Source organism: Daktulosphaira vitifoliae, unplaced genomic scaffold (genome assembly GCF_025091365.1).
Source record: "Daktulosphaira vitifoliae isolate Bord-2020 unplaced genomic scaffold, ASM2509136v1 Scaffold_1, whole genome shotgun sequence".
Lineage (NCBI taxonomy): Eukaryota > Metazoa > Arthropoda > Insecta > Hemiptera > Phylloxeridae > Daktulosphaira > Daktulosphaira vitifoliae.
Genome location: NW_026099572.1, coordinates 7,998,101 through 8,010,717, shown reverse-complemented (window position 1 = coordinate 8,010,717; position 12,617 = coordinate 7,998,101). Strand labels below are relative to the sequence as shown.

The 12,617-nt window shown below is 25.9% G+C and overlaps 1 protein-coding gene across 1 annotated transcript in view; it reads right to left on the bottom strand.

Annotated features, from left to right (window-relative positions):
- Positions 1 to 12,617, bottom strand: part of LOC126896229 (uncharacterized) — a 52,530-nt gene that overhangs the window by 2,384 nt on the left and 37,529 nt on the right. The window contains exons 3-7 of the mRNA XM_050668839.1: positions 11,340 to 11,378; positions 10,861 to 10,911; positions 9,516 to 9,566; positions 9,216 to 9,272; positions 6,281 to 6,449 (exon numbers count right to left, since the gene is read on the bottom strand). Coding sequence (XP_050524796.1) covers positions 6,281 to 6,449; positions 9,216 to 9,272; positions 9,516 to 9,566; positions 10,861 to 10,911; positions 11,340 to 11,378 — 367 coding nt within the window. The remainder of the gene's footprint in view (positions 1 to 6,280; positions 6,450 to 9,215; positions 9,273 to 9,515; positions 9,567 to 10,860; positions 10,912 to 11,339; positions 11,379 to 12,617) is intronic.

The following is a 12,617-nucleotide window of genomic DNA, read 5'->3' as shown; positions in this document are numbered from 1 at the left end:
ATGCCTGTGGTACTTATCTCGATGGGCTGTCGCACGACGGCCTCTTATCTAAATTACCGTTGCCGTCATGTTTATAACTACTAACAGAGTTGACAATCAAATTGACCGTAATAATAACTAAATTAATCAGCTCTCCCCGATTGTATTGAATAATAGTGCTGATGGCTGGAAAAAGATTTCCCATAAAAGGCATCATTCTACTTCTTAAAATTCAAATCCTGGTTCGCCACGCCTAACCACTTCTAACAAAAAAAGTATTTAACTATTTCACTCTATAAACCGCTATAAAATACTTAATAATGAAAATGATGTTGAAATCACACATAATCAGGACCCCCCTGAAAGTAATTCGGAATAACCAATAAAATCCCTCTCCCTATTTTCATAAAAGGCGTGGAAAACTTCACTGATCTTTGCACGGTTCGTATTGAATGGATTGGAGTGGACAATTTCATATGTAAATCAACAGTAGATCGCCTTAAAATACATACAAAAATTCCAGATTCGTATAGAGCACTAGTCCGGGTTTTAAAAGAACAGAAAGCGGAATTTCACGCCTATCAGTAAAAAGAAGACAAGCCTTTACGCGTAGTGATCCGTAATTTACATCCTACTATTTCGGTGGAAACATTAAAATATAAACTTGAAATTAGACTTTTTGAAGTTAGGCAAGTAACCAACGTTATCAAAAAATTTGGTAAAAATCCCTTACAACTCTTCTTTTTTGACTTAGAACCAAATGATAAATCGAAAAAATATATGACTTAGCCTTCTTATTACTTACAAAGATTAATGTTGAAGAGCCGTACAAACGCAAAACAATAAGCCAATATATAAATTGTCAAGACTATGGACACACAAAAGACGAATGTGGTTACCCACTGAAATGTGTGCGTTTTGGCGCCAATCATATTTCGTCTAACTGCTCAAAGCCTTGAAACAACCTCCAAAAATTTACACTGTGCTCAAGTAGCTACCCAGTCAATAACAAAAGATGTTGAGTTTACAGAGATTTTCAACAACGAAAAAAATCTACACATAAAAATAACTTTTTGTATGATAATCTTAAAAGTAATAATTTTAATGTACAACAAGACAACCACTCATTAAAAGATTTCTTTAATATTAACCACACATTTCTCAAATTACTTCCAATAATATTAATAGTCAAATTCCTCCACCATCGTTAGATATTAATAGTCATTTCAACTTTTCTTGAAGACCGTAAGTCTCTAATCAATCCCCTTATATCTCTCTTAACAAAATTTATCTCCATTTTGCTCGACAAGAAAAATGACTAGTCAGTCTTTTACAAAAAATTCATTACTAATTCTTCAGTTTAATGCTAATAGCTTAAAAATCACATTAATGAACTACAAACTGTCCGTCATATTAAATGCACAGACATTGCACTTATAACAGAAACTCATTTTACAGAATACTTAAATGTTTTCATCCCTGGTTATAAATAATTCAAATGCAACGATCTAGACAACACTGCTCATAGAGGAGTAGTTATTTTTATTAGATATTCTATTCAATTCATACCTCTTCCCAATTATTCCCAAGATTATATACAATCCTGTTCCATATCCTTAACTGAAAAATACTTCATTTACTATTGCTGCATTGTACTCTCCTCCCAAACATAATGTCACGAACATGATTTCAACAACTATTTTAACACTTTGAAAGGTAATTTCATTTTCGGTGGCGACTTCAATGCCAATCACCAAATTTGGAGCTGTCGCTCAAATAACCCCGTGGTCTTGTTCTACATAATTTTGTGTCATTAAAAAAATTAAATATTCTTGCTCCTCCAGGTCATACATATTCGCCTTCGTCCCATTGTAAAAATTCAGACCTACTTGACATTTTTATAACAAAAATACTGAATAAGTTAAATTACACTATAGACAATATCCTTGAGCTCAACTTTGATCATTCATCAGTTCTACTTACCATTAATTCAACTCTGCAAACTCATATAAGTCATCCCAAGTTATTTTAAGTAAACGCAGATCGATATATGTTTCAAAATCTTGTTAATCAGAAAATTAAACCAAGCTCAAAACTTAAATATACTGAGGACATAAAAAAAGCTGTAAAAAATCTCACTAATATCATTCAAATAGCTGCTTGGATGGCTACTGAAGACATAACATCTCCCAATACAAAACAGTTGTTTTACCAGATCTAATAAGAAAATTAATATCTGATAATGTAATATTATATTATTACTTATAATATTAAAATATTATATTATGTTATCTTTTGTACATGTATATTGTGAATTCACAAGATCACCAAAACAGAGTTCCCTTATTTAAAACTTAAAATATCAATAAATCAGGCAATTAAATCTGATTATCGTACAGATTCAAAGTAACGCTCATGTTCGGGTTTTTTAATTAACTCCAGCCAATCACATTTAACAATTAATTAAGATCTACAGTTTCTAAGATCACACTAGGGATCGCAACAGGAAACTCGTCTACTATAAAAACCCATTTTTTCCTATTAAAATCAGTTCTTTTGGCGATTAAAATACACAAAATCTGCGACACTCTATTCAAGATTCTTACTCTCTGGGACTTAGTCTATTTTTTAATTTATTTGGACTTAGAATATTTTTCTTTAAAACTAAATGACACTTAGAGATTTTAAAGTGAATTTTGTTTTGGTGAATCTTTTATTTTAATTTAAATTGTTCATTAAATAATAATGTTTTATTTTACCATGGAAATAAATGTCAATTAATATTTTAAAACAAAACATTTTTTTATATATATAATAAAATCGAATCAACTCTAATTTTCTCAGTTAATGATAAATATTTATTATATGACTAAGTGTATTGCAACTCTATACTTATTGGGTAGCTAATCTTTTGTGGTTTAATGTCTTTGTTCTAACGAACATCGCGCCGGCAGACAGAGTAAAGGTTGCAATTAAAGATTTTTAAAGTTAGGTGTGTTAGGTTAGAATATATTTGTAAGCCTATGTGTATTGGGTAGCTAATCTTCTGTGGTTTAATGTCTTTGTTTTAACGAACATCGCGCCGGCAGACAGCACAGAGAAACTTACAAATATATGTTTTTAGTGTTTAATTTTTGTCTTGGTGATTATTGTGCCGCATCCTTTCAAGGTGTTTTATTTTAGCACCGGGACACATTGGGCCACCACAATTCCGCCTTGACAAATCTTTTACATAGATATAAATATTTCTGAATCTTGTTTAGGCCAGGCCAGAGGAAAATTTAAGAAATATTGGTGTCGATCTCTCAATAAAATATAATCTCTCAAGCAATATACTCATTCTACAAAGTCAACTAAAGATACATTATTTGATTATAATTATAAAAATATAGAGTGTATAGAATCTCTTGCATATAATAATACAGTCATAGATTTTGTGTAACGGTTTCGCATTATTTATAATTAAACGCTTTATTCTCAAACGGTCATATTTACTGTCGAACTCAAAGTGTACAACGTGTGAAATATAGTGTGAACTCATAATTAACATTGGATTGTCTAAAATAAGCATTACACTACGTGGGATACAAGGTAAGTACAAATTTAAATTCTCGCTTTCAAATTATAAATACTCTATTGCGTAATAAACCATTAAGATAGGNTGTTGCGTAACCATTAAGATAGGTAATAAAGTTTGGTAGGATAATTGACTTCATTTAATAAATATTGTTCAACCCCGAGATCAGTTCATTATTTTTGTCACAACGTTTGTGTGCATTTTTATTTATTTGATCATTACCCTCATGTATTTAAACTCCGTTTATTCACCCCTCTGAATTCTTCTTTATTCATATTATTATATTCTTTGCACCCTTACATATCTTGCCACATTTAAACATGTGTTACTCCGCCATTTATTAACCAAATTTAATAATTTTTATTATTATTCGGCCATACATACGCTATATTATATCTTTAGTCTGACTAAGAATCAACCCTCAGATTTTCTTTTGGTATAATATAAGCATTCACACCTTCAATAGTAAAATCCACATCACCACCATTTTTATCCTCCATTATTCATTCCCCATAAACCTACCTACCATCTTATAATCTTTTATTATTTTACTTTTCTACTTTTCTAGTTTTTTTCATTTTAATTTCTTTTTCTTTTTGGTTTATTACAATAAACATAGAGCTAGAGTTTTATTCCAACGAACTATATTTCCGTAACATAAACACTTATATAATAAGTTAGCAAATAAACTTAAAAAAATGCTTGCTCAACACAAAACCAACTCCTATAAAAATTACTTATGTAGCTAACATTTTACAATGGTAGCCTATGAAGAGCTACTAAATAAGCTCTTAGATATAAATCAACTAATCTCCCAATAAAAAAAACCAACGTCAGTCTAGCTATCTCCGACTTGGAAAAGGCCGAGTTATTCAAAGAACACCAAGCTGATACTTTTAAATCTCAACCGAATATACACTCACCTGAAATGACTAGGTCTGTAATGACATACCTTGGCGCACCTTTACCACTCTATCTTCCAGTTAAATGCTTTAAACCAAATAACGTCAAATTCACAATTCCTAATTATCCTTCCAACGAATCTCTTAGTTTTGACCTTATAACGGCTGTGGGTACAAAATGCCTTCCAAAAAAACCTATTATCCATTTAACACATAGATTTAATTCAATCATTAGATTTTATTATTTCCCTCTATAATGGAAATTCTCGACTATTATATTAGTTCCTAAACTCAATAAACTCCCTCACCTGCCAACATCCTTCAGACCAATAAATCTTTTACCGTTCTTTGCATAATTTTTTGAAAAATTATTACTTAAAAGAATACTTCCCTGTCACTCTGTCAATAACATATCGCCTAATTCTCAATTTGATTTTAGGGGTTCTCACTCCACTATATATTAATTCCATAGAGTAGCAATATCGTACTCGCTTTAGAAAAAGTTATATTGCACAAGGGCGTTTCTTAACATCTTACAAGCCTTTGATAGGGTATAAGACGATAGCCTCTTATATAAATTAAAAAAAAATTTGTATCCCTCTAACTACTTTAAACTGTTTTTAAATCCTATTTAATAGATCTCTTTTTCCAAATTCGTCTTGGTTCTTCTGTATCTGATATAGCCTCTATAAATTCGGATGTTTTATAAGGAGGTATCCTATCTCCAATCCTTTTTAATATCTATACCTATATGGAATACAAATCCCCTCCTCTTCCTTTGTTAATTATTTCGGTCTCACACTAGATAAACGGCTCAAGTGGGCTCAGCACATTAAAATTAAATGCTCGTCTTTAAATAGCCGTCTGCGGTTACTCAAATAATTAATCATAAACAATAAATTTTCAAACATTAATATTAAAATTCTAATTTATAAATCTCTTTTAAAACTTATATGGACTTACGGCCTTCAGTTATGGGACAATGTTAAAAAACCCAATATCAATTAAATTCAATGCTTTCAAAATGTATCCTAAGAAAACTAATCAATACACTTTCATATATCTCTAATTATACACTCCATAACGTCCTTAACATAAAAACAGTTCATGAAAAAGCCATCTCCTACTATAAAAGATTCCCCATTAAATTACTCTCCCACTCTAATCCCTTAATAAAAAACCTCTCAACATTTTCCTACCAGAAAATCCACTCAGACGTTTAAAACGTAAGTGGTGCCATGATCTCCTTTCTAATAACATCAATTAATATTAATATAATTAAGTCCAATGAAAATATACAATAAAAATTTTAGAAATAAAAATAAAAAAAAATATGGGATGTGTTACTAATGAGTGGTTTCTCCCATCAAAATATATTAATGTAAATTATTCTACTCTTATCATATATGCTTCTTGTGCTCATTGTACAGATTGTATATTTCTATAAAATAAAAAAAATAAAAATACTTTTTGAATTACAATTGTTTAATGTATAGAGTGGGGGTGCTGTTGTATATTTATTATGCATACTCCAATCGCGTTACATATATATTAACTCCATGTATTAAAACTACAATGAACTATTTTAATAACTTTTATGCATGGTATTATTATAGATCGACAATTATATTTAATTATTTCTATAGGTAAGCTTATAGATATAGTGAAACAAGTTTCAAGGTAATATAAGAATCCATTTCGAGAACAGTAATGTATAAGAAATCAGCGAAATGTTAATTGTAATCAAATATATAAGATTCATCTATTAGATCTGTTATACTCCTCAATAAATAATAAATTTAAAAAGTTAAATCTGAATTACCTGAAACAATGTTCCCTGCAATGTATTTTTGGTATTCAGTTGGATCTTCTTCAAATTCGGGTCCTATATCTATCATTTTTTTAATACTAATTCTACCCTTAACATCAGAATGAACAGCAAATTTTTTTGCATTTATTTGTGAAAGATAAAATGATAAGGGATAATTTATCTAACAAAAATCAATATTAAGTTAATTTTAGGATTGTAATAATAAATAAAATAATTAATAAATGTTTATATTAATTAAAAATGAATTTAAGATATATGTTTATATACCTTTACAAGGTTTTTTTTATATAGTGTGATCAGTTTCATAATTATTTTAATTACTTATAAAACAAAGTAATTTCGAAGATAAATTTTTTTGCTTTATTTAATTACATACAAAGAGATTTATTTACTAGATCACACTTTATCTTCAAAAATACAAAAAATTTAATCATTTTTAATGTGATTCTGAGAAGGTATTAGTTTTACGAATAGTTTATGATGTGTTTTTTTTGTGTCTGTTAACACATTTGCTTAGCTCTCACCGAACCGATTTATTTCAGATACGTCAAAAGATCATAAATTATATCTAGTCAAAGACATTATAAATTTAAAATTCGCTAATTTTTTCAATTTATTCTATTTAAAACTGCCATAATAAATCAGTGTAAATTGTTTTTTTATACATGTATGATGTCTTTATCGATCATTTGGTATATATTTTTTTATAAATCTGACTCTTTACCTACTCACAGGAGAGGATTGAAAATGACAACTTTTTCACAAAAAATTAACTTTATCAACTTAACTCTTGAAGGTGTTCTAGAAAATCTGACACTTTTATATATACCTTAAATTAAATCTAATGTAATAGTCTTTATTATGTTAAAAAAAAATGTCGGACTATTTTGTCTTCATTGTGAAAATAGCTACCAAATGCTATTATTATATAAATACTCGTTTTTATGTTTTACATGTTTAACTATATATTTATATAACTTTTTAAAAAATGTATATTTTTCAATTTTGTAATAAGAATTAGTATTTATAAACATATTTCATTTGACATACTTTTTCTTTAAATCGGACCATTTACCCATATACAGGGGGGTTTAAAACTTAAAAATGAATATTGAAAGTATAGAACTTTTGCAACTTAATTTTTAAGAGTGTTTCGGAAACTCTGGCACTTTTATATGTATATCTTTAATTAAAGCTTATGTAATATACAGGGTGGCCCACCACTCACTGACAACTTAAATAACTTTTGATCCAGTTAATATTTTCAGTTGATTTTTTTTTTAAATAATAGTTATACGTTAGGTCTATAGCTATATCTCAATAATTAATTTTTTTACATTTTATTAAAAATATTAATTATTTTTAAATTTTAAATAAAATGTAAAAAAAAAATTTAAGATAGCTATTTTGTAGAGTAGAATTTAAGAAAAATTTTAGTAAAAAAATATCTTATTAATATTCAGTAGTAAATATTCTGTAGCGTTTTGAAGTTTGTGAAAATTTGAATTTTCATGTACTATTTTACGGTATTAAACATTGAAATACGTATTGAGAAAAGGACAGAAGAAAACGCTATCTTTTCATGATTACTGTGTATACATATGATGATAGTGTGTATACATTACAAACTTGGCATAAATACCATGATAAGAAATTAGATAAGGCAATTATTACTTATCACTCTCATTCAAAAGTATATTGAAAAGATAGCGTTTTCTTCTGTCCTTTTCTCAATACGTATTTCAATGTTTAATACCGTAAAATAGTACATGAAAATTCAAATTTTCACAAACTTCAAAACGCTACAGAATATTTACTACTGAATATTAATAAGATATTTTTTTACTAAAATTTTTCTTAAATTCTACTCTACAAAATAGCTATCTTAGATTTTTTTTTACTTTTTATTTAAAATTTTAAAAATAATTAATATTTTTAATAAAATGTAAAAAAATTAATTATTGAGATATAGCTATAGACCTAACGTATAACTATTATTTAAAAAAAAAATCAACTAAAAATATTAACTGGATCAAAAGTTATTTAAGTTGTCAGTGAGTGGTGGGCCACCCTGTATATTAATATTAAAAAAAAAAATTTCCGACTTTATTTTGTTTTCATGGTGAAAACAGTCTTCAAAGTTAATAAAAAAAATACGATTTTTGTAAAAAAATTCTTTCTTATATTTTTAACTTTATAATGTTCCAACTTTTTGAAAAATGTATGGATTATTATATTTTTTTTTAAGATAAGTACTATTGATATTTTATTAATATATATATATATATATAATAAAACTTGTAATCAGGATATAAATAAGAGAATAGGGGATTATGTAGCTTTTGAAAAAATCCAACAATTTTTTAAAATTAAACACACATATATTAAAATATCTACAGCTTTGCATCGAAACGTTTTTGTGATAGTAATTTTAATCACTGTTAGATGTCATCTATACTGGACCAAACTATGCCACATCCTAACTGTGCCACCTCTCACTGTAATTGGTTTTATTATTTTGAGTATGTATAAATTTTTTTATGTCTAATTATGTTTTTTTTTATCTCGCTCTATCCTTTCTTTTTTACTCCTTAAATCTATATAAACTTGGATTTTTTAAGGACCTAATTAAGAAAATTACTATTCAAGAATTACTTTTGAAGTATTATTTTAGAAGATAATGTTTTTTTATAATTAGTTGAGGTAATATTATAGCACAAAATAATTAATCACAAAAATTATAAAACCTACGTCTCATTATTTTGAAATATTCCTCCAAAATTACCAATTCAAAAGTTGTTATCAACCATATATTTTATTAATTAGGAAATTTTCTGTAACGTGAATCTAAAATATACATACTCTTACTGACGAAATTATATACTCAGTAATTAAATATTTTTTTATAATATAAGTAACACCTTACCTCATTTGAAGGATTGAATATATCGAATCGTTCATATTCTATTGGTTTTTCTTCATCCTATTTAACAATTTTTATTTATTTGAAAATATGACTAGTTAAATACCTTGGAGATATTTAGAATTTATTTCAAATATATTTATCTGTACAAAATTATATATAAAAACAGAACTGTATTTTAGTTTTTAATGATATATTTTTACAAATCATTTAATAACTTATATAGTATGTAGATTTAACAACATATTCGTAGTAATTTAATAAAAAAATATATATTTCTTTATACTATCTGTAATAACTTACCTCAAAGGAAAGATGCCATAAATCTGTTTCAATATTATCCAAATCACAATCCTATAAAACCATTATTTTATTTTAAATATGACTGCTCTAAAGTTTATAGGTATTTAAAACTGTAACTAATTTTATATCAAAAAAATTTAACTAAACAAAATTGTACACTAAAACAGAATTGTATTTTAGTATGTGTTTATATAGTATGTAGATCAAACAATTTCTGTGTAAAATTTAATTAAAAAAATAATTCTGTATATTATATTATGATTCATTAACCTCTTATTATGATTATTAACTGCTGGGTAATAAACGAGAAATTTGAAAAACGTCACTCATGCATACAAAATTTTTTTTTTACTTCAATATTTGAAAATGTTTTGAAACGTCTGATAACATTTAATTTATATACAATTAAATCTTTAAAGATTGTTTTACTATAAAAAAAATGTCCGTCAATGTAAAAAAAAATTTAATTTTAATGTATCATTAAACTCATTACGATTCTTATCTGTTAAGCAGCAAACTATAATACCAGTATAATTATTATTTGTCAAGTTAAAATTATGTCATACTGTTACATATGAGTAACATAATTACTATTATGTGTTAAGCGTTAAACTATATTATTTATCGAAACTATCATATAGATGATATATTTCACATAAGTTTAATATTGTAATTAATTCATTGATAATTTCTCAGAATTAAGTATTAATTTTATGGGATAAAATGTAAAAAAGAACACAAATCAATTTAATAAAGAGATAAGAATAGAGTTTATGACACCTTTGCATATGTATATAACTATAAAAATTAATATAATAGGAATATAATGGGACCAAAAAAGGCTTAAATATCTGGCAGTGTACTTCCATTAAGTTAAATACTAATATTAATTAAAATAATAAAGTTTAAAATTAATCATTTTTTTTAAATACATAGTTTAAGTAGGGACAAAGAAAGGTTGAATGATCACTAAATAAAAATAGTTATTAAAGTAAATCATTAATGTTTGTACGGAGCTAATTAGCAGAGTTAAATCATTGATCAAGTATCTATTACAGGAGTCAAGTTGGAGATTTATATACAGCCATCATATTACTCTGGGTAGACACATAAAGTGACTACATCCTATCTGTAATTGATAGCTCTCAGTACTTGTGGTATTATTTGTATTAAAGAATATGACAATTAATCAGAATAATTTTTATATAAATATATAAAAATCATTATGTTTTCCTATTACATTCATTATCCTCATGAACCATAGTAACTCACTCTATCCCTTTCTATATATTATATATATTTTTCTTTTTATTTTGAGTTACTATAAATATCTATAACACCTCACCTCCCATGAAACATCGGATAAATTTAAACCATCAACATCAACATCATCATCCTGCAAAATAATTATTTTATTTAAAAATATGACTACTTCAAAAATTTATAGATATTGAGAACTGTAAATAATTTTATATCAAACATTTTCAACTACACAAATATATATATACCAAAAAAGAGTTGTAATTATGTTTTTACTTATTTATTTTACACGACATACATATGAACTTTTAATAGTATAGTGCGATTTTGTGTGTATATAGACAAAGAGAAATTTAGAGCAAAATGCCTAAACATCAACATAATATATTCTGTGCCTCACGTGTAGTCATTATTTTCCAGTCATCAAAAAAAAGTTAAATAAAAATAATTTAAAAGTTATCGGTCAGTCCCATTTTATTAATTAAAAGATTTTATATATATTCTCTAAAAAATTGTATACTTATAATTAAATTAAAAAATATTTATTTATATTTAACAATTTACCTCATTTGAAAAATAAATTTCATCGCTTGATCCATTACTCTACAAAATAATTATTTTAATTGTTAAAATGTCTTTTAAAATTGATAGATATTTTAAAGTCTAAATAATCTTATATAAAATGTATATTATTCTACAAAATTGTATACTTAGACCATATTTATGTTTTTACTGATCTATTGTTCATAGTATGTAGAGTATATCAAGTATATTTATAGTAAGGTCGCTAAAAATTTTAAATTAGGAAAAAAAAACGTTTTGAGAAATTTTTAACAAGTAATTAACTGTTCTGAATACATTATAGTTTATAAGCAGATCATCATAATTTATTATATCTATAAAAGAAAATCCCAAGTCAATAAATGACAATAAAAAATGTTTAAAATAATAATTATATTTGAAAATACTTTTGCTGAATCATAGTTGTTAGATTCTTCGTCGGAGCAGGGAAATGTAGTTGAAAATGTAGGTATAGTAATTATACACGTAAAACAAAAGATTATTCTCAAAAATAAATAGAAGTTCATTTTTAATATGATTTTTACTGAAACAATAATGATAGTCTAGTACTGACAATATAATTTCAACAATATCGGATTAACGTGATAAATAATTTTAATAATAGAATAAATTTCATTTTTATATAATAAATCATTTTCAACTACACAAATATGTATACCGAGACAGAGTTATAATTGAGTTTTTACTTGTTTATTTTACACGACATACATATGAACTTTTATAAACTATGAAAGTTAAAAAATTTCAATATACAAAAATTTGCTATTAATTTTAAAATTAAATTTATGTTTAATTAAAAATGGTTGTATAGTTTGCTAAACATTAATTATTCTTTCTCTAAGATAGACCATAAAAATACATAGAAAAATATTATAAATTATTAATATATTTGATATTAACTAAAACTGTGTGTTGGGGACATTGGTTGTGTGTAATGTAGTGCGATTTTGTGTATAATAGTATAAATATTTATGAATTTTTATAAATTGTGAAATTATTATAAAATAATTATTATTTTTAATCTTTCTCAATCTCCTGTATCTCACTCTTATTATCTATATCAACATGGGTTATTTTAATTGAACTTTTTTTGATTTTGAAATTAAAACAAACTTAACTATTAAAAAATTACTTAATTAAAAAAAACATTGACCTATAATAACTATTAAACTAATTATTTTAGAAGAACTTATTTTTATATATAAACAAGGAATAGTATGAAAAAAATGCCTAAACATAAAAATAATTTATTCTGTGCCT